The sequence below is a fragment of the Vidua macroura genome, chromosome 7, assembly GCF_024509145.1.
Source record: "Vidua macroura isolate BioBank_ID:100142 chromosome 7, ASM2450914v1, whole genome shotgun sequence".
In the NCBI taxonomy this organism is placed as follows: Eukaryota; Metazoa; Chordata; class Aves; order Passeriformes; family Viduidae; genus Vidua; species Vidua macroura.
Window position 1 is genome coordinate 22,483,933 of NC_071577.1, and position 24,015 is coordinate 22,507,947.

Sequence of the window (24,015 nt, forward strand, 5' to 3'; positions counted from 1 at the left end):
AATTATCAGGAACATCAAAAAGACAACTTTATTTATGTGGGGCACTATGTATCTTTCAAGTCTCTTCTCACTAAAAATCTGCTATGCTTCATTTACAGAACTGTAACAATAAGCACAGGAGTTAAACTGAACAGAAAAATCCTAAATTGAATCAACAGCAGCTGATACTTGAAATGCAACAATTAAATGCCTTATTCCACTGAGAACTCAGTTACTCTTCTGCTGATGTAACAGAGTATTTCCTTAGCATGCTGCTCTATTATACCTGAATTTGGCCCCAACCAGATCAGTATATAAAAAAAAAAATTATAAAAAATATTCAATAAATTCAGTCTGTAAGACTAAATCATCATTTGGGAAAGAACAAAAAATAGAAATTTTCAACAGTATAATTTCTTTTTAAATTTTTCTTTGTTATTTTTAACATTGAATTTATTATATGGCATTATGTACAAAATTTATAAAATTTAATATGCATTAGAAACAGCTAGAAAGATTTTATGATACAACATCTCAAGATTTTCTCGAATCAATTAAGTTCAGTATGCTAGGAAAACTTTTCAGCAACATTTACGTATTTCCATAGCAAATTTATGCTCTGGTATAAAGCAATTGACTCAGGGACTTTGTACTGATTTCTATGTATTCAACACAACATGACCTGGCAATGGACCATGTTATTGCTATCATGTTTGTCCATGCCTTAATACATAGGAAGACTTTTTCTAGCACTTACTGTGACTTACCAGTGTTCACACATATGGAATCCAGCTGGCTAGCTAGACTACCCCAACTGCAGATCCTGATATGTTAGGCATGTAGCATATATCCCAGTTCTTTATCTAAGCATATCTGAAAATTACTTTTGTACCTGGTAAATTGTTCTCTGCTTACCAGCATTACAAAAACTGGATTTAGGCAATTTACTTAACATGTATATAACTTTTTTAAAAAATGAACCTATAGAAACAAGATAACAATCAAACCCAAGCATTAGCATTGATCTAATAGTAAGTGCATTTTAAGCTTTTTGTTATACCATGAGTCTAGATTTCAAAAGGATTCAGTCATGCAGATTGTAAGAGATTTACCAGGATCAAGCATTAGACACTCTTTGAGAGTTATGAAGATAGAAATTTTCTTAATAGTATGCTAAGAGAATTATTCTCAGAGAAATCTGTTTTTCAAAACCTTAGAATATACATACTCTACCTCCTTTTTGAAGAAAACAGTAAGAGAACAAAAGTAGTTAAACGTTGCTAAAGCAGCAGTATACTGATTATCCTAGAGATTTAAATCACATGTACCAACAGCCTTGCCAGTCATGCTTTAGTCAGCAGTACAGAACAGTATGAGATACAGATTTTAATTTAGCTTTCAAGATAGGAAAGAAGCTTGCCTATCAGAGAAGCATGGCAAAAAGCAGCAGCCAAGATTAGGTCAGGAAGTTTTTGAAATAATTACTTTCTGAACCTTGACAACATCGCATAGATTCATACAATTCTGCTTCACTTACAGCCAGGCCACTTCTAACATTTCTTTGTTTATTCCAAAGATGATTATCTGAGAGTAGCTGGACAGCTCTTAGCTTAAGATTTTAAACAAAGCCTGAAATTTCATGATTGCCCAGGATGCCACTAGTAGATGTTGAAATCATAATTTAAGGGATTGAAGGAGCAAAGAGCAGGACAGACATAAGCAGGAAGATAGCGCCAAGAGAAACCACCATTTTGATTTTGCTTTCAATTTCCTTTCCTCCCAAATACCTGTGAAAATGCTAAATAATAGAAATTAAATTGGTTTTATTTTCTCAGTGCTGTGTGGATGTCATATGAAAATGAAATGTTCTGTGATATAAATGGCAATATTATATCCAAACTATCCAGTCTTTTTCAGTATGGCTATATCACCTATAAAATCTTCAAAGTGGTAGACATCATTGTGATTCCACTGGTGTAATAAAGTAGAATCTGGATGTCACTCTTTCTAGTGCTTATACAGTTAGGCAGAAGTACTAAAATCCAGAACACTGTAAATCAAAGCAAAACCATTTTGTGGTGATTATTGGTTGCAAATACTGAAAAAAACCCAGTCTCTCTAAATTATAGTCCACTCTGGACTTTATTGATGTTCACAATTCCTTTGATCTATTTATTAATGAGATTTTTATTAAATGAAAATATTTGCAAAAAAAGTTGCATGAAAGCAAAAGCATTTTAAGTAGCAGGGGAAATATGCTCCAATGGGAAAAAGCTCTCCCACCAAAACCTACTTTAAAAGGCTCTTTAATTCATACAAGCAATAGTGAAAGGATATTTTTGAAATAGAGTAAGGGACTGCTGTTTGCAAATATTAATTAAGCAAACTTCAGGTAACTCTAACATTAACAACTTAATATCATCCACAGTGAATCACAATATGCCAATACAATGTTACCAATTCACAATACAAAGCCTAAATTCTTCAGAGTATCAAGAGATTTTAAATAATGAATATTTTTAAATCAAAAGACATCTTATTAGAATAATTATTCTTTACAAATATAAGAGGAAAAGCTCTTGAGCAAGTATGATTTACAAAACTGAAAGCAGCAACTGTGGTGTTGCAAATATTATGGCATTGTTTAATAGGTGAGAAATAAATCACACTGAAGCTGAGGAACTTCCAGACATTTTGATCCAAACTCAGTAGCTTATTTACTTGAATGCTAAACTTTTTTTAGTACTGATGAGATGAGAATAACTTTAAGTTTCTCAAGGCAGACAATTTTAGCTGTTTGGGGAGGTAATAATTTTTTGACCATAAATTGAAGAGCTATAATAAGATTGAATTGGGCCACATCTTGCAATCAGTGTTCTCTTTGCACCTCTACACCTAAGTGTGAGCGTAAGTAAGAGCAGAACTGATCTCTGAATGTTTAACCAGCCAAATAACAGTTTTGTATGAATTCTTTCAACCAAATTATGGTCACATGCTTTGACTGCAGAAATTAAATTAATTTCATGCTTAATGGTGCTCCAAGTACTGCATATTAATCTCCAAAATAACTGAATGCTTATACAAGTACTAAAGAAAAGCACTTCTAAAAAAAAGTGAAAAATAAAATCATGACTATGATGAGTTTGCAGGTTACCTCCATTATAAGTTAAAATACAATATGAAAGTTTTCTAAAACAGCTAGCAGCTTTTCATTATCAACAGAATTTACAGATGGACTTTTATATAAATATAAGCTTCTGATGAGAAACGTGGCATACGTATTCTGCCTTCCCTCAAAGCAAAAGAAAACCCTTCAAAAACAGAATCCTGAATTCTGTATCATCAAGACTGGGAGAGGTACATAGCATGCACTGCAAAATACTATTAAAGTATTATGGAGAGTATTGGAACCACAGAAATCCTGGGGCTGCCGCTCTTGCCTGACCATGCTGTGATGCAAGTCCCGTGGCTCAGCAGGGAGCAGCTGTGCATGTTGGTACTTATTGCAATGAATGGGACAGGATCGTAGCTGAAGAGCATGCAGGCCAGTCAATATTGGCTAAAAGGTGATTAAATAAGATACAGAGAGATGTATAACTTGCTTAGGTAACCTGTGTAAAACTGGTGACACGATGCTCTGCCTCGCTAAAAGGCACCAGAGCTGCCCGCTTGACTGATCCAGCTTGGTTCTACTCCTGTGAGAAGTAAGAACGGTAGGAAATGAAGTTCAGGACACAGCACCTCTGTTTTTTTACTGAATATTGCTTAAAGTAAAATATACATTATTAATGTGTCTGTAACAGCATTAGGAGAGCCCGTTTTCTTCAAAGCATTGAAAAATATTTTGTCATTGGTATATCTTGGTGTTGTTATTGGGATATAAGTTACATTTAACATAAATCAATTATTACCTGCTATTATGATTACTTTAACTAATTATTATACAGTCATACATGTACTACAAAATTTTCCATATAAACCATCCTCAGAGTACTTAAGAACCTAAAATGGAAAAAAATATAGTTTCTACACTAAATAGCAGTACTGCAGCTCAGATCCACAGACCTTTATTTATAGGACAATGGACTCAGTACAGTGGTCCCACAATTTTTAACAGCCTATTTACATGACAAAGTTTTATCTAGTATTTGTTCTCTAATTTCCTTATTATACTGTATTCACCCACTGACATTCTTAGGGACACAGTGTTTTTATAATTAATTTTATTTTAGGTTTCAGTAACTTTCTAGAAAATTCCTTGTTAATTCACACCTACTAAGCATGTAGAACATTATATGTATTGTTTCTACAAATCTAGTTAATATTTCTATCAAACTACTAGGAAGACACGTGCTATAATAAAGAATTCACCAAACATTAACATGCTTAATTAAAACTTGCTAAGAAATCATAATTATTTTGTTGGAATTCAGCTTATTGCCCTACACAACAGTGAATACATGTACTTGGTTGTTGACACAGAAGCAAGCAGAAGCACACAGACACACACCCATCAGCATCTGGCTATCTTGTGCAGTGTCCTCACAACGCCTGGATGCCTCAGCTGCCTTTCATCTGCAAATCTGCTAATTGAACACAGTTTGATGGCAGTTTCTGACTCAGATTTTTTCATTTGTGGTGCAAGCAATGAAATGACTGGCAGATCAACTTGGCAACAGCAGTGTCATTTAAACAGGAAAACATGAGAGGCCAGAATTGCAAGGCACATTATGGCATGGCAAAAAAAATGAGGAAACCTTATGAAAAAGCCATTTGTAGTCAATTTTTTAATTTAAAAAATGCCTTCTTTTCCTATGGATCATTTTCATTACAAGAGTGTTGGTCACCTGACTAATAAGTCAACACTTTACTATATCAAAAAACCATGGTGATTAAGAGTTAAGAGTAGGAATTTTACTGCTGTTTCTCTCTTGAAAATCCGTAAAACTGATAAACATTCCCTTCAATTTTTCACCTTCAACATCTGCATTAGTAAGAAATTTTGGCCCCAGATATGCTCAGCAGAGTTTCAGACTTGTCCAGTCAAAACTGCTTGGCACTAGCTCATTCCTGACTTAATATGCATTTCGTTGTCTTATCACCTGATCAGTCTGCAGTTCCTGAAGCACAACAGCATTAAGTGCCTCCAAGAATGCAATTAAGACACTGTTTTCTTTTAAATATGGTCGGTGGTGTAGAAAGCTTCTCTTTCATGGTGGAAGCTCAATGACTGGAGTCCATGCCTCAAATGTAGGATAATCCACTTTAAAACTTTTCCTATAGGAAGTCAATATTTTTGTCATCTTGTAGAATAACCCAATGAGGGTCCTTCCATGGGAAGAAAAGAAAGATTTGGCTAATGAAAACAGTCAGCAGTCACATCATGCAGCTATACAGTGAAGTAAGAGATGTACCATTGTCATACTCGGCCCTGGTAACCACCAGCACAGAGGTTTGTATAAAGCTCACCCTCCACCTCTCCTACTGACACAGTGCTCTTGTGCAATGAAGAACAGAACAACTGAAGGTTAAACTTCAACTGATTTGTTCTACACCCAAGTACTGGGTTTGAAGAGTAAGATAAATATTAATATAATCAATCTGAAAAAAAATTATAAGAATAAAGACATTTGTGATAAGAAACAAGAAAACATGACTAAATGTGTAATGCAGTTGGTACAAAAAAGGATCTCAGGCAGAAAATTACTAGAATCTTACCCATATTTATATTCTTAGATTCAAGTAAGAGAAAATACTAATGAAAGCCTTTATGTTAGTTTATGTCTACCCCACAGCATGCAATACTATTCAAAAGTACCCATGCTAATGCTGAATGAACTAGCATCAGTACTAAGCATTGCACAGACTTACTCCACTTGAGCTGATGTGCCTCTACCACTTCCAGTTGTGCAGGACAAAGCAGTGGGTTAATAATACACACAATAATAATGCCTTGGCATCCACTATAACTAACTCTCAGTGCTAGATTGGATTTATCCACTTGGCACCACCTTGTGCCAGAAAGAGGTACATTTAATTAGTCACAGTAGGTAACAGATTCAAGTATCTTAAGCCTTTGAAAACAACAGTGAGTAGTCAAATGACAGGATCTTATACTAGGATATTAAGCTTTGTAACTTTTTTACCATAAGGCCATTACTTCACTTCCGTCGTTCTGCTACCATCAGATGGATTATTAGTGATTTATTTGACATTGTTTAGTGATGCTAGTCCAGTATTCAAATGTATGAATGTATGTCTATGATGTTTATGGATGCATTTTCACTATATAAAAAAGGTTAAAAACATCAGAATGAACTGTTAAAAAAGCAGATTAAAAAATAAACTGCTCTAATGAAATAAGCATGGAGAAATTTGCACTAGCCATACACACATTGTATGACTTCAGGTATCCAGGACTATTAAACTGGTTCCTTTGCCTGTTAAGGATTTAACAAAATAAAATAGAAAAAAAAATTAATTTTCTAAAAACTTTTCTTACATATCTTGATTATTACTGTAAATGCAATATTGTATTACCATCATTCAAAACTCACAACCTTACATCAATTTACCTTAAATAACATTACGAGTTTGTATATGCTGTTGTAAAAGAATTAAAGAAACACTTGACTTCAACACTAGTAACCTCAGTAAAAAAAAGAAAAGCAGAAACAGGCTTACCTCTTTGCTTTCTTCCAGGTCTGATTCACTGCTGAACTCCTCTGTGTTTAAATTTTCAAAATCTGATTCTCCAACAGCAATGGGCACTGTCACAGTGAGGCTTGGGTTGTTTATGAATGACATGTAATCACTCTCATCAACAACATATTTTTCCACACTGCTGCCTATGCCACTGGTAGTTCCATTCCCGTCTTTGAGATAGGCAAGATTTTTACCTATGTCTACTATTGTATGGTTGGAAATACAGCTGTCTTTTTTATTGTTTAGGTCTTCAAGAGGTTTGATTTCATCTAAAACTTTCTGTTTTCTAACAAAAGCTTTTTGGATGAATTCACGCACTTTTCTCTTCACATAATCTATGCCTTTCTGAATCCTTGCCACAGCAATCTGGAGATTGTTCATTTCATTATCATCGTCGGTAGCAGCAAGGTTGTCTGAACTAAATGAGCTCAGCAGCAAGGCCAGAAATAGGTTGAGTACCTAAAAAAAAATAAGGAAAAAATTACTCTTATTTTTAAGTCATAAAAGATATGTCATTAAAAGATTTTCAATATGAGATAATTTTTATTTCACATGTAACACTTTATTTCTATGCACCTTCCTGCTATTCTTTTCAGTTCATAATCCCTGTCCCCAACATTTTATATACCTTGCCAAAAGCACTTTTAGCTGGTTTAACTTCACTAATACAGGTGAAAATCTGAGCTATTCCTTGACTGTCTCCTCCACAATCTGCAGGAGTGCAGCTCTGCTCCTCAAAATGGAGAAAGACATAATGAGGCAGAATACAACATAATGCAGTGATTTATGCAAGCTACGTCCACTGTAGTGTTCATAGGCCAGGGGAATGTAGGCAAATACCAGTCTTCTACAGTTCAACAGACCATAGCTCTACTACCTCTAATTCAGAATATAGTAAAATATTGTATTTGGCAAGTATATATGAGTCTATCTTGGTCCTGGGCAGGAACACTAGCTAAGAGATAGAGTCCGCAGATGTGGTACACCTCAATTTCAAGAAGCTATTCCAGACTTTCTTGCATGACATTTTACAAACATACAAGAGAAATTTGGATAGCATGCAATTATGACAGACCATGTGCAAAACTGATTAAAAACATTTAATTAAAAATCAGTTAGATTATATTTGTCAGTTCTTCCTGTTCAAACTTGCAGAATATTTTATAAGATATGCCACAGGACTCACATTAGTCTGGTGAGTGACTTAGTAGTGATGACTGTGGATAAGCATATTTATAAAATTTGTGGATCATACCAAAAAGAGAACAGATGCCAGCACTCAAAGAGAAAGAACTACAATTAAACATCATCATGGTTTATGGCAAATTGATGAACTGATTCAAAATCAGTATGTTGTTTAATTCTGAAGTACTGTTGTGGAAAGGATTGTTAAGAAAAATGAAAAGTATATATACAGAAAGTGTGAAAGCTGCAAGGTGGAAGTACTGCAGAAAGGGGTGTAGAGGCTGCATCAGGAAAACAATGCTGGTACAGAAATTTCATATGTTATTTGGGGATGTACTACAAGGAATGCCGAGTATAAGAAATGAAAGTATCATTATTCCACGTTATTCAGTACTTGTGTCTTTATTGAAAATGTTGCTTGGGAGGAATTCAGAAACCAGTAGCAAAACGGATAAGCATTTACAAATCATCACTTATGAGAAAAAAATTGAAGAGTTGGGCTTGGTTTGTTTCCCAGAGAAATGACTGAAAGCGGAAACAGTAAGCTTTTAAGTATTATAAATGTTGTCATAAAGACCAACAATTTTCCATCAATGTTGAGTCAATTTAGTTTACTTGGCTGTAAAAGGTGACTTAAATTAGATGTTTTTTTAAAAGGCACTCTTAACCGTAAACATAATACAGCACTGATCTTACTAAAGAGATTATAAACTTACTGAGATGTAAATGAAAAATAGACAAACCTTTTTCATAGATAATCAAGTTATATTTGAACCTGGTGTACAGAAAGGGCAAGTGAACTACATGTTTTCCTGAAGTCCTTCTCGAGTCATCGTTTCACATTTCTAAATCATGAAAACCAGGAGATATGTCCTAAGAGTTTTAAAAAATCCCCACTGATTACATACCACTAGGTTTCCAATCACCATGACCATCATGAAGACTGTAAGGCACATGGTTTGGCCTGCAACCTCCATGCAGTCCCACATGGTTTCTATCCATTCTCCACACAGCACTCGGAATACAATCAGGAAAGAATGGAAAAAGTCGTGCATGTGCCAGCGAGGAAGTTCACAGTCACTGGAGATCTTGCAGACGCATTCCTTGTAGCTCTTCCCAAAGAGCTGCATCCCAACCACAGCGAAAATGAACACAATGATGGCCAGCACCAGGGTCAGATTCCCCAGAGCCCCCACTGAGTTGCCAATAATCTTAATCAGCATATTTAGAGTTGGCCAAGATTTTGCCAATTTGAAAACTCGAAGCTGCAAAACAAAAGAATGATATACGGTTCTTTGTTATCTAATTGTAATGAAATTACTGCTATACATTTCATATTTTAGTTACTGTGTGTCTACATCAGGTCTCTTGTAATCTTTAGAAGTTTAAGTTACAAAATTTCTGTTTCCAGTTCTTTGTACGATACTACATATCAGCAGTGTTAAGTCCTGATTCAAGTGATAAGAAATCAAAAATAATATCTGTATTCTCATTTCAATTACATTGAAATTATCACAAATACTCTTATTCAGACTTTGACTCTTTTGGTGACTTTAGGTATTTATAAAGAAGTTTTACTTGTTGAAGAAGTTGAACAAAACAGTCTTTCTCCTGTAAACTCTGAGAAAATATTACTAAAAATAAATGAGCACATAGGAAATGTGATCAGTTTAACTAGGACTGTAAATGTATAGTCACTTCCAGATTCTTTAATCTTAACAGGCAGTTAACAGAGATGGAAGAAATGGTTTTCCTAAAAAGACAAACAAGCTAGAGTTGTTAATCTCAGACATAGAAGTGACTTGCAAGTATCTTTAACAATATATTTTCTGTCTTTTTAAATAAATGTAATGTGTCTTACAAAGCTTGTCATACAACATTGAGGAAAACAAGGGAAAGTATTATATTAATAAGTACAACTTTAAACAGACAAAAATGAAATTATTGGAAAGATACAGCAATTGTTCAGACAATTGAAAGAGAAGAATACTAAAATAAACTAATATAAAATGAAATATTATTTCATGTGATGATTTTATGTTTCATAAAAAACCACATAAATGTCAAGTTAAAACTAGAATCTACTACTGAGAGAGAAGTCAATCCAGACAGATTTTAGACTTCAGGCAAAGTACAGTATAATGCTATGCAGATAACCAGAAAAAACTTATTTAAAACCCCTTATTTTTTTAAAGGGGATGTATTTAACTTTAATTTCAAATTAAATATTTTTTTTTTTAATTTAAGGCAGAAGTTGAGCTTGATGACCAGGAACTCTAGATTCATGTCTCTCACTGCGTAGGTCTTTTCAGAAGAGTGTTTGGACACTGAATTGCATGCTAGCCTAGTCTGCAGGAAGACCAAGGTATTTTAAGTTCCTGTTCATGAAAGAGATATCTAATAGGAGACAGAGACACCGTAGTGACTTCTGAGCAGAAAATCTGCCAGACAGCAGATAGACCCTTGCAGAGGATGGTATAGAGAAGGCTGGTAAGGATGAGAAGCCCCTGGACAATGAAAAATCTTAACACTACTCTCTTTTAAAACTAACCAATAAAGGCAATTGGTTATGGAAGTCTATAAGCTAAAATTGTCAATAAATTTTATTAATTAACTCATTATTTACCAAGCACTAATTTTCAGTCACAGATAGTGTAGGCCCTGTAGCTCTTGCTTTTTTTTACTCCCTCATCTAGGGAGAAGACTCTAAGAAATACTTCTATTAGAAAATCCTTTAAGCATGCTTTCAGCAAGAATAGAATTGATGTTGACAATATCTTGAAGGAGAAATAGGCATTACTATGATAACATGGAAAACAAACTTGACATAATATACACATATCATCTAGTGAGTATGCAATTTAGCATTTTGGAAGTTCTGAAAAGATCTTCTGTCTCAGCCAAATATTTAATTTGCAAATGAAAAATGCACAAATATACATATACAAATACAAAAATGTAATCCAGAAACATATTTTAAATAGTATATTTACCAATCGGAACGATCGAAGGACAGATAATCCTTCTACATTTGCAAGGCCAAGTTCCATTAAACTAAGACTCACAATAAAACCATCAAAAATATTCCAGCCCTCTTGGAAATAATAATAAGGATCCATGGCAATTATCTTGAGAAACATTTCTGCTGTGAAAATTCCCGTAAACACCTGCAAGGAAAATACAGCTTCTTACTCCAGTTTAGGAAGAAAATATTTAAAAAGTAAAACTAATGGTATCAACATGTGCTAAGTTATATTTTCAGCAAGAAATTAATGGTAAATCTGAATATCTTCTCTATATTTCCATACACTGGGGTTAGGAATAAAATTAATATTTGAAGCTTACATATGCATCACAGAGTTTGGGTTCCAAAGCAAAAGAATGGGAAAATGCGGTTTTTATCTAGCCTGCTAATATGTAGGTATGCCAATACACAGAATATAATTTGATTTTAATGCTCATTTTTATCTCCTTAGAGCTCATCTTTGCCCTTAGACCACCTTTTGATTTCCAGGAATAAAGATAATTGTTCCTATCATAAACTTATTTTATTAAGAAATAATTATACAGAAAGTTGAGCAGAACTGTTCTTCTTCAGGATGACCTGTGGAAAACATTGTCATTCCATTTCATAATTTCCTTACATCTGTCATGCTTACTGGGTCTTTCCCCTCTAAAACTCCTTGAACACCCAGATCCTTACAAGGTGCTAGTGAGGAGCAGAATGGGTGTGGGAATGGAACTGAAAGTTCTCATGCTTTGTAACTATTCATTAAAAAAAAAAAAATTCCTTAAATGAGCTTCAATGACAGAAGATGAAGATTTTAAAAATCAAAGCGCATATATTAACTCAGTAGATCTTTACTCTGTAAAGTAAGAGTGGTGAAATTTACAAATGTCAACAACTTAAATTTAAGTTCAACAATCCCAAACCTCTAAATCGTCAACTTTTTATTTTACATGAATGCACATAAATCACAAAAGAATTAAGGAAAAATGCATTTTAGAAACATGGCACATCACGAAAGACTTACAAGGTTTCCTACTGAAAGCACACCACTAAACTGTTCTGTCATTGGGTAGTGCTCCATGGCCATGAACAGGGTGTTCAGGACGATGCAGATGGTAATGGCCAGATCAACAAATGGGTCCATCACAATCAAATTTACAATATGTTTGACTTTCAGCCAGGGAGTACAGCAGTCCCAAATCAAGCAAGTGTTAGCAAATTTATACCAGCATGGGGGACATTTCTGTCTGGATTCTTCCAGTTCTAGAGAGAAAAATGAAAACAGCATTTTAAACATATGTCTCTATTCCAGAATCGCCTAGATATTTCCTTGAAGCCTAAATGATGTTTTCCAAGGTACTGTTGACAAACAGTATTGATATTTTGAAACTAAGACTGCTTTCAGTTAAAAGAAATTACAATTTAAAATAATCTATTAAAAAAAAAAAAAAAAAAACCACGTCAAACCCCCCTCCCCCAGAACAACTATACTAAAGATTCAGTAGATAAAAGAACCATTCACAAACTAATGCTACATAGAATGCAAAAGAGAAATTTGTCTTAGAAACCTGTAATAAGGTTGGGTGATGAGAGGATTGAAAGCACCCCAGTAGACAAACACTTGGGGTTATTGGTGGCTGAAAAATTGTGTATGAGCCAACAATGTCAGTCAAGCCCTGAGAGCCAATATCCTCCTGGGGAGCATCAAAAGCAGCATGGCCAGAGGGCTGAGGCAAGGGGTTCTCCTCTGCCAGCTGGCGTGCTGTGTTCAGCTCTAGGGTTCTCAGCATAACAGCAGGCTCAGAGGAGGCCACAAAGATATTCAGGGGCCAGAGCACATGGCCTGTGAAGTCAGGCTGAGAGACCTGAGGTTGCTTATCTAGAGAAGAGAGGGCTCCAAGGAGACCTTATTGCAGCTTTCCAGTACTTAAAGGGGGCCTTGCAGGAAAGATGGAGAGGAAGACTTTATCTGGGAGTTGAGTGAGAGGATGAGGGTGTACAGTTTTGAACAGAAAGAGGTTAGGTTTAGATTAGGTAGTAGGCCAAAATTCTTTACTGTGAGAGTGGTGAGGCCCTGGCACAGGTTGCCAAGGGAAGCTGTAGATGCCCTATCCCTGGACGTGTCCAAGGCCAGGTTGGATGGGGCTTGGAGCAATCTGCTCTGGTGAAAGGTGCTCCTGTCCATGGCAGAGGGGTTGGAACTCTAGATGATCTTTAAGGTCCCTTCCAATAAAGTATTTAAAAATATCCTCATGAAAGATAAGCATTTAGAGCAAGCCTGAAGTCAGACAAGTATTTAGGCCGCATTATGGTCCACATGTGCACAACTGCTCTTTATTACCTTCCAATTTTCTATTTTGGGCATAGTCATTTAAGCCTCAACATAATGTTTCAACCTTTCTTACAAATAATTGCTTAATTCCATGATTTAAAGTAATTGTATTTAGCTGTACAGAAAGAAGAACATGATCCCTCCTTTGTGAAACAGCAAGTCTATTGAATTGATATGTGAATAGAAGGGGATTGCTCTACTGCAAGAAGCACAGCCGTTTCAGTAACCTAAAAAGAGCTTACCCCAAAACATAGCTTCAGTATAGAAAAACTACATTGAATAATTGGTTTTGCTTGCATTTAAATTGGAAACCTGCTACTTCTACCCCAAACCTATCAGTATGTTGCAAGCTTGACTCTTTTTCCAAACTTGCCAGTCCTAAGTTAAAAACAAACAAACTAAAAAACCCCAAAAAAACCAAACCAAAACAAAACAAAAAAAACCCACCAAAACAAAAAAAACTCCACCCCCCAAAAAAAAACCAAGAAACCCCACAAAAAAAAAAAACAACCCAGAAAAAACCCAAACCATCAAAAAATCCCCCCTAACTCTATATAGAAATCTTTTCTTGTCTATACCCTCTAGGCTGAAATAGTTGTCTTTAAACATCACTACCACTTAATGCATTGCACATTTAATAGCACTTTTAAGAAATTGTCATGCAAAAAAAAATCTGGCTTACATACCTTCCATTGTGTTTGTAAGCATGCTGGCTATACTCATTGCTCTTTGCCTTGCACTTGGGTCTGTTAGGTAGTCCATAGGAACATGGTAAGAACTAGAATGTCTCTTTCTTAAGTCAGTTTCTGTAGTAGTGCCCTGCAAATAAAGCACTGATGAAATAGCTGATTGATTGTACATTTAATAACACTGTAAGTTACTGTAGAGCTCTCCTGGTTTAAAACACTGCTGTCCCACACCATGCTGCAGTTCTATTGAGGCTTCACAACAGACTAAGGCATGCCTGACTCTGCATAGAATAGTCAAACACTGCAGCATATTGCTCTTGTGCCTGAAGAATATGTTTTTAAGTATTTTGCTGAAACAGGGCTGAGATATTGAAGCAGATTTCAGACTAAAAAGTATTTCACAGAGCTTGTCAATGAGTTCTGCTGTAAATATCTTTCTATTTAGGCAGTGAAGTCTTTTTGTAAACATGAAAATGCACAGCCCACACAGCTAGCAGTGAAGGAATTAAGCATAAGTGCATTTTCTTAAGATAACTCTTAATTTAGAATAACCTATGAATTTTCTAGCATATTTTTCAGACAAATGAAAAAAAAATTAGTAATGTTGACATAAAAAAACCCATAGAAAAATTAGCTATATTACAGGAACACTATCACAACCCTTGTAAGTTGTACTACCAGGGTAACATCAAAAGTTTCATGTATGGACAGCAGGAAGCTAAATGCTAATTTAATATATTTAAATTTAATATATTCCATTAAGTAAATGTAATTTTTTTCCATTTTGATATCCTTTCTGATATACAAGCACAGAACCATTCAGTTAAGTCTAAGCATAATGAATCAATGGGTGTAAGACTACACAAACTAAATTCATTCAGTGGTTGACTATGCTATTCTGTTAATTCCCAGACGATTCACATAGATTTTCACATATTTAATTAATGAGAGCTGGACAACTTCAATTTCTCCTTTATCTTATAGCTGAAAAACATGAAAGGAGCATTCACAGCTTAGCCAGAAAGGTCATCATTGCCATGTGACTACATTTGTGGAAACAGCGACTGATCATACAGGGAGAGAACATCATGCCTGAGCTATTGCAGACTTCCTTACATTGCTAGCAGTGGCTGCTTTATCAATCATCACCTCTGGCAGAAGCTGTCCCGTAGGCGATGTCAAAGCTGGCGGCCCTCCAACCAAGGACACCACTCCATTGCAATCCACAGTGCTGTGCATCTTCCCATTTGCTGGAAGTGCAGGTACTGTTCTGGATGACCTACTGGCCTGGCTAATGTTACTGTTGCGCCGTTCTCCGTGTCTATGAGGAACAAAGAGAGAATCTCTTCTGCTCTCATTGTCTTCAAAAGTGCTGTGCTCATCATCAGCAAAGTCATTTTCTGATCCTACATCCTTTGCTCGACCTCTGAAGCTGAAAAGACTTGTTCTGCTGTTGCGCCTTGGGGAAAACAGGGAGCCACGAATGCTCAGCAAAGACTGCAGGTAAATAAAAACAATTATTATCAGATGAAAATCCTTTAAAATACAACATTTTCATACAGAGGAAAAACCCACAATGTCTTAAAGGGTAAGGTCATCTACAAAGAAATGAACTGGCACAGTCCCCCCCTAATGCACTCCCTTTTGGGTAGTAAACAAAGAGCACATAAGTGACAGACAAAGACTAGTTATTTTACTGCTTTGGATATATGAAATCAATCAGTTTAATTAGAGTAAAAGAAACTGCTTGACAGAATTGTTTCCTCTGCTATTCTGCCTATGTTATTACCAACTGTTCATAAACCGAATAAGTAGATCTAGACACTCTTTACCCCAGGCTGGCGTTAGTATGACAGGCTGAGTAAATAAAATTTTAGGCAAATTTTCTGTGACCCAGTCTGCACACAGAAGTAGCTCCCAAATACTGCCTGGTTTAAAAAATGTACGTATCTTTTCAGCTATTAGTCAAATAGACCATTATAGGTTTTTTATTTCTTTTTTAAAGTGTTAGCTATCCTGAATATGCCATGATGTGCCTGAATTTTTGTATAAATAGGTTTGCTAATCTTCATCAGTTTACTCATTGGAGTAAGTGTTCTGCTATTGGAGATCTCCAGTATTAGAGTCAAAATAATGCTCTAATCTTACAATTAATTATACATGTTCTTAATTTTAATTCATATCAGTAATTGCCTTGACTTGATTGGTAAGTATTAGCACCTGATTTCACCCAAGACCTCTATGCTCTATGAACAGCAGAGATGATACATAACAAAGCAGTGTCTTTGTTTCTCTTCTGCAACTTATCTTTGTGTACCTGAGCCCCATTGTACTAGGGACTGCAAAATGCAGAACAAAAAGGCAGTCTGCAAAGAACTTATCATTTAAATGCAACACAACAGATGGATACAAAAAGAAAGGGAATACACAGAGGCAAAATTGATGAGTATGATAAACAGTCATCTTAGCTCACCTGAAGTCACTTCCCTGTCAAGCTTTCTGTAGGCAGCATGGTAAAAGAGAGTTTTAAAGAGGGATTTGAGGAAAGCAATGAAGTGTTCTGTGAAAACTCATGGGAGCTTCTTCCAAGCATGAATGGCAGCATACCAGAAAGAGCTCAAAGAAACTAGTTTGGAAATTTAATAGGAGGTTATGAATGCTGCTTTGGGTCAGTCAAAGCTGGGACTTGTTTACTCTAAGTAGACAAGGTGGGTTGGGAGGAACTTTAGGTACAGTATGTTTTATGATAGTAAAAAAAAATCTTCAGGTAAATATGTTTACTAGCAGATTAGAGAAAAGCAATGGGATAGGTTAGTGCTCTTTGCAACAACAATTCTTGATGAATACAGCAGTAAAGAGGTCCAAGTTAAAAATGATTCACAGTTGTGGGTCCAGAATAGAGTTAAAAAAAAAAAAAAGAAAAAGACAGAAAAGGGATCTAGTAAAAGGCATTGTGGAAATCCCTCGGAAAATTGTCAAAGGGGTAAAAGGATCTCCTAAAGCACAACTAAACCAGGAGAATTGAGAGGAGACAAAGTTATGAATGTTAGGAAGAATAAGATTTCAAGAGGAATAAAATGGTCATTTACGTTGAAAGAAAATGAAATGCCAAGGAAAAAGATTATATATAAGCCTGAGTTTCCTCTAGGAAAATGGCACTAAAACTGGTGAGTGGAACTTCTTTTAAGTGGTTAGAATCCAGAGTGAAAAGGAACTAGGGTTGGAAAACCAGAGGGGAGGCGATTTCTAGACTGTCATAGTCAAACAACTGTAAATGAACTTGGAGATGAAAATGTTAGAAGAACAAGTTGTATGAGGAATGCTTAATTTCTTACAAGATGGATGAATTGAACTGCAGTTGAATAAGGCTGCAGTTTGAATGAAGAGATAGGCAAGAATATGTACCTAGGGGATCAGATGGATCTTCAACATGAAGTTGAAGTCAATTGACAGGTGTGAAAATTTGTATAAGGAACAGAATGAATCATGAACTAAATTCAGCAATGAAGCCTCACAGAGATTAGTTAGACAGTTAACAACATAAAACAGTGGCAGACCAAGGAGGTGGGGTGGGGGGAAGGATGCATTACTATTGAGAAAGGAAATACATTAGGAAGTGAGTGGAAGGAGTGGCAGAAATAGAAATCCAGAAACATTCTATTCCCACCACAGTCTGATCTAAGGACAGTCCTTAGTAAGAAAATATTGGATGAAGAAGTCTGAGCTTCTTTGAGAATGGGAGGCTGGAGAAAACAATACATGAAGAGACTATGAACACTCATGATCCATTAAGGAATGAAACAGGCTTTCCAGAGACAGAAATAGAAGAGGATTAAAAAGACAGGAATGAGTTTAGTAATAATGACTAAAAAGAGGGAGAAAGCAAGTCATAAAGACCAGGGAAAATTAAGAAGATGGAGATAAAAGGAAGAAGCATGTTGAGACACAAAAAGGGGCAGAAAAAGGAGAGAATGTATGCAAGATCTGGATTTGCAGCGCTAAGGGGAGAGTGAGAAGTGGGCAAATGAAGAGGAGCTTTGAAAACTGTAGGAGATAACATTACAAAACTATCAAATGAAATAAATGTCTGGATGGGAGATGCAGATGGCACTCTGAGTCACTGGTGTTGCAATGTAAGAGAACACATGCAAAGACACATTGCCACACAAATTTCCACCTTTTTTAAGATAACGCAATTAATGGTCTTACATCAATTAATTTCTCAAATTTACATGAGCATTAATGTAATTTCTATTGAGCTTTCTGCATCCCAAATTTTAGTACTCTTCTCATTTGAAACATTACATTTTGTATGTATGCACCATGTTTTGAAGCTACTCATCATGCTGAATACATCCAACTTGGTGGGGAAATAGGTCCATTTTAATTAAGAAGCTTGAAATACAGCTCATATTAATTAATATATGTAATTTTGATTTTTCACACAGGAATTCAGAGTAAAACCAAAATCTCTCTAATTCTTACAGTTTCATATTTGGCTGCAAGTTTTTACTTGTTTAGTCTTTGATTTAGGATATTAATGAATCTGTGGTATCTTGCAAGAATTAACCAAACTACTATACAGGGCTTTCTTTATATGATGAGTAGACAAAAAAGGTGTTTAAGAGGTAATAATACTATGGTACCTGGTGTGGGGAAGAGAATCTTTTTTCATATGTCAGTCTATTCCCCTCAATGGAAAATCGGAAACCTTTCTTTTTGATGCTGTCCTCTGATTCAGATTTGTGAAATTCTTCACCATCCTTCTCCTCGCCTTCAGACTGTTCTTTTTGCTTTTTTTTCTTTCTTCTATTCCTTCTCTCTTTAGCACTCTTTGAGCTCAGTTTTGATGCCTCAGAAGAACTTTCGGAGAATCCACCTATTCCACCTACTCCACTATAATCTCTTGAGTCAGCTGCTGCAGCTGCTGCCGCCGCCTATACATACAAGCACATGTGCAATTTACAGCATTTGTACAAATACATACCCCACTCACTATTTCAAATTTATTGACACTCTTAAAGAAATTATTATTTTAAAATAAAAGCAATGTTTCTATTGCACCAAATCCAGCATATCATAAGAAGTGTAATTTGTGAAATACCACAGGAACCGTAATTTGCCATTGCTCCATAAACCAGGAGCAAGAGTAACCCCAGGGAAAACTGTGCTGTCATAAAACCAAGTTAAAAAACATCTGTTTCAGATTGAAGCAATATGTTGCAATGAATTTTTCATCTGAAATAGTATGTAAAAATAAAGAATCAAGGCTCAAACAGGTGGTAAAATCCCTGTTAATAGGAAGCAACACATTGTTACAAAATTTTGATGGGTTTTGAATACTCCCTAGTCTATTAAAGATCTTTTGTAATGTTGATATCTCAGTTTTGCAAATAATAACCAGAGATTTGTGTTAAACTATGCCCTATTATATACTTGTTGCTGTTTGATTTTCAAAATATGTGGAACATTTTATTAACATTTATTTACAAGCTGTGGTAAAACACAACCAAAAAATTCTCAGAATTCCCCCCAACAGATAGCAATTGACCAGTGAAACAAAAAACCCTGACTGCTGACTTTAGTCATGTGTATATATGGAAGACATAGTTCAACTTCTGCTCTATGAGGCCACATGCCAAGCAGACATTATAAATTTTTCTATTAAAGATTTGAGAGCCTTCAAAAAATGAAAAGTAATTTCAAAGCAGCACACAATCATTACATTTGTACCACAGAAGCGTTTTCTTCAGTTTCTCCACTTTTCCCAGTTCTCTTTAAAACTGGAAAGCTATGCCTTTCTGCTGTGAGAGATGGGCAGGGAGTAGAAAAAGCCAAATATTGCTGAAGTACCATCACCTACAATAGTTTTACTTCTGTTACTTATATAAGCACTATTACTCTTTGGATTTTTTTTTTCCACATCTCCACCTCCATTTCAGACAATCACAGAACAGTTGAGGTTGCCAGGGAACCTCTGAAGGTCATCGTGTCCACCTCTCCAGCAGAAAGGGTCACCTAAAGCAGGTTGCCCAAGGACCATATCCAGATGGCTTTTGATTATCTCCACAAGCACTCTGGGTAACTTGTTCAAGTGCTCCGGTGAAAAGTTAATTTCCATCTCCAATTTGAAAATCCAATTCTTTAGCTTTTTGGTTATTATTTTTGTCACAAAATTAATAGGTTCACTCAAACCAGCAGAAACAGTGCAATGGAAAACGTTAGAGATTGTTTACAATATAAAGGAATTATGAGGCAAAGTAATATATTGTTAGGAGTAGGGGAGTAAAAGTTTTCTCATACATGGACGCAAAGCACCTGTTCACAGTCATGAATGGAAGAAGAATTTTTACTTTACAGGGATACCTGAGCTTCTTCCTGTTGCTTTTTCAGTTGTTCCAGCATTTGCTGAAATTCTGCCTCTTTCTGCTCAGCTTCTTCCATTGTTGCTTGATTCTGTTCTTCATAGGCCATGGCGACCACAGCCAGGATCAAGTTGATCAGGTAGAAAGAACCCAGGAAAATGACTAAAACAAAAAATATCATGTATGTCTTCCCAGCAGCACGCAGAGTCTGCAGAAAAAGAGATAATACACTTTTTTAACAGACTTTAACTACTGTTGCATAATAAGTTAGCCTCTGTGTTATAATTTAGAAATATAAGATTGATTTATGTTAGCAGAAGATTATTTAGTTACTTTTTCCTTATAGAAATAATATCATATCCTGAATACATATTAAAAAAGTTTTGTGTCTACTACTGTCAAGGTAAATCCAATTCTGAATAGTTCAAAACTTATACCAATAAGAATCTATATTACTGCCTCTAAATTTAACAGTAGGTGGGGCCACTGATCAGCTTCTTACCTTCCTGTCTCATCAGTCCCAAACTACATTGCCACAAAAATAGTGCATTATTCAAAATGTTACTGTGGAGAAAATTACAGTCCTTCAGGTAAGGATATGTGTAGTTCAGGGACAAGGTGTAACCTTTTCAAACAAAACATATTTTTACTAGACTGCAAATCAATTAAACATAGCATCTTTTTACAGCATGTTTGGGTAAGAAACTTTAACAACTTAAATTCATTTATTCATTTAGGTAAAAAAACAATAATGCTTAACCATCTTCATAAAATAACAGCTATTCCTTATAATGTATTTAGGAAGCACATGGGAACCTAAATCAATAAGGGCCTTATTGTGTTAGACAACAGTTTACATATATGAAATTAAAGACTGTTTCCATTCCAAAAGCCTTAGGGACAAGTGAATGAAAATAACTATGCAAATACTATGTAGCAATGGTGTTGGTGATGGTGCTGTTTATTTTAATAAGTCCTCACCAGCTGGTAAAGATTCTCCCAAAAGTCCTGAGTCATCAATCGAAACAGTGACAAGAATGCCCAACTGAATGTATCAAAACTTGTGTAGCCATAGTTGGGGTTTCTACCAGCTTTCACACATATATATCCTTCTGGACATTGACTACAAAAGAAGAGGAAATGCTATTTTTAACAACTACTCTACATTACGATATGCTGCAGTAAAACAAAATTGTTCAGGAGTACCAGTTGCTAATGAAACTATAAACAAGTAAAATGTTATTGTACATACCTAAGATAAAAATATATAGCTTATTATTTTTCACTTTTTAATTCTACTTCCTGATAATATTTCAGTGCTTTAATAATATAACTAATAGTATTCTACCCTTCCCCACAATTTGTCATAACACATCTCCATCAGGACAAGAGAAGAACATCAAGTAGCATGGCTGATAAACAGTTGTTAGCAAGCTGGCAGCAACAATTATGCACAGATCATTCATGTGATTACCTTTACAAAAGTAGCCTAAGAGGCTGATGGAAGTGCCTGTGTAAATTCAAATCACAGAGATGGCTGTATTTAGGTATAGCTTCAAATGCAAAACATTGGTAATTTGTAACTCTACAGTACACTCGATATTAAAGTTGACTACCTGAGCTATTCAAAGAAGCTAATTATTTTTCTTTGGTGCATAATGAAAAATGATGATCATTTTCTTACCCTGCATCTGAACTATTGCCACACAGGAGTGCATCATTTTGTCCTTCTAAGAAGTAGAAATGACCTGTTTAAAAAAAAAATCAAAAAGGTGATGAGAAAGATAATATTTACTCCTAATGAAAATTGAACAGTTATATAGATTTTTACACTTGGAAGAAACTAGCAGAGCTAACAAATTTTTCAACTGCAATATATATTGGGTTAGGAATGAAAAAAGCACGGAAAGTATTGTTTTGACAGGAAAATTACTTTCTACAGAATCTTCAAGTTAGCCTTTAGAAAATAAAAAGTTAGTTATGCAGTTAATTCTTAGCAACCTAACCAAATTATAAGATACAAGGGTTGGAATATCAAATTGTGTATGTTTGCAAATCAAAAAAATACTAGGAAAATGAGGCAAAGGATGAGAGCAATTCTGTGTCTTCATTCGTGCATTTTGATACATAACATTTAGTACTATTCATTTATAATTATCAATTACATATTTTTATCCAAGTATTCCATGAAAAAAAAACTGAAATATTAGGGATGAGATTTTTTTCCCTGTACTCAGCACCAATGAGGTCACACCTTGAGTGCTGTGTCCAGTTCTGGGCCCCTCAGTTCAGAAAGGACATTGAGATGCTGGAGCAGGTCCAGAGAAGGGCAGTGAAGCTGGTGAAGGGTGTGGAGAGTGAGTCCTGTGAGGAGCAGCTGAGGGAGCTGGGGGTGTTTAGCCTGTATTCTGTAGCAGGGGAATGTACTCGAACATTTAGGCTAACTATTAAGATGAGGTAAAATATAATTTAAAGAGATAGAAGGCCTAAAAGCCCCTAACACATTCTTCTATTTTATTTTTTTCCTTTCTTTGCAGCAGAAAAGGAAACACATTTTGCCATCAATTCCTAGTTTGCGATCCTTAGGGTAAAATGGGAATCTCTAATGGAGATTTTGGGGTCAGGTGGCACATTAAGCTAAAGTTGCCAGAACTAGGTATGTTCTGGCTGTTCTCAGGAAGCAGATGGTTCTGTGAGATTCATTGCCAGCTGGCATGGACTAGCTTAGCTGGCATGAACTAACTGAGGGCTAATGCTAAACAGACAAGCAGGGAATTGCAACCAGCTCCTACTGACTGCTTCTACTCTGTCACCACCAGTGTATGATAGAGGCAGCATAAAATCTGCTTATTTTAAAGGGAGAGAGAAATTATGTCCATAATTTATATATCTGCAATTCTAGTCTCAGATATCATATAAGAAATCAATGCATTTTCAGACATTCTGGTGATCACAGAGTCAGAGCCCATGAGACATCTCACACCTACTTAAAAAGAAGTTTAAAGATGCAGACAGGGTCCAAGCAGAACTTGCAAAACTCTCTGTGGGCCTAATTCACATTCTTATGCGGCACAGCTCCACTTTCATTCCACTACTTCGGAAAACAAACAAGATTTTTTTTTTTTAAATACAAAAATAATAATGATAAAGTAATAAAACCCGTAAATATGAGTTTGTAGAAAATATGCCATATACAAAACTATTCCTGTCTCCTGCCAACTTAATAACGGAACAGTCATGGGTACAAGTGCTACATGACACTTCCAGATACAAAGAAAGGAAATATGTTCTGGCAGGAAATACCACAAAACACTTGAAGAAAGTTCTTAGAGAGCAAATGCCAGTGACTCAATGTCAATTCATAAGGGCCTCACTCTGAAGATCTCCCAGGTATCTGTGCTAGACACGGTTTTCTAACAAGTTTCATTATCAATTCAAGACATGAAACAACAGAAGAAAAATGCATCAAGTATTCTGAAGACATAAGGCTAGGAGAAAAGGTATTTGAAATTTAAAATGACCTTTACAAATTGACAAGTTTGTCCAAAAGCAATTGGATTTATTCCAAAAGAGACAAGTGGAAAATGCTACACTTGACAAGGCAAAATCAAATACGTAAATACAAAATATCAGGAGGTGGCTGCAGCCGCCACTGTACAAAAAGATGCAATAACTGCCACAAAATACAAACTGACTGTGAATCAACAATACAGTGCTGACATTAAAATGACTTAATTTTGAAGTGTGCTA

At 35.5% G+C, this 24,015-nt stretch overlaps 1 protein-coding gene across 1 annotated transcript in view; it reads right to left on the minus strand.

Moving 5' to 3' along the window:
- The window catches only part of SCN2A (sodium voltage-gated channel alpha subunit 2), a 64,483-nt gene that overhangs the window by 19,705 nt on the left and 20,763 nt on the right, over nucleotides 1-24,015 (minus strand). The window contains exons 10-19 of the mRNA XM_053983169.1: nucleotides 21,950-22,013; nucleotides 21,247-21,388; nucleotides 20,267-20,473; nucleotides 18,547-18,837; nucleotides 15,017-15,397; nucleotides 13,898-14,030; nucleotides 11,904-12,142; nucleotides 10,863-11,036; nucleotides 8,778-9,134; nucleotides 6,664-7,143 (exon numbers count right to left, since the gene is read on the minus strand). Of these exons, the coding sequence (XP_053839144.1) occupies nucleotides 6,664-7,143; nucleotides 8,778-9,134; nucleotides 10,863-11,036; nucleotides 11,904-12,142; nucleotides 13,898-14,030; nucleotides 15,017-15,397; nucleotides 18,547-18,837; nucleotides 20,267-20,473; nucleotides 21,247-21,388; nucleotides 21,950-22,013 (2,468 nt within the window). The remainder of the gene's footprint in view (nucleotides 1-6,663; nucleotides 7,144-8,777; nucleotides 9,135-10,862; nucleotides 11,037-11,903; nucleotides 12,143-13,897; nucleotides 14,031-15,016; nucleotides 15,398-18,546; nucleotides 18,838-20,266; nucleotides 20,474-21,246; nucleotides 21,389-21,949; nucleotides 22,014-24,015) is intronic.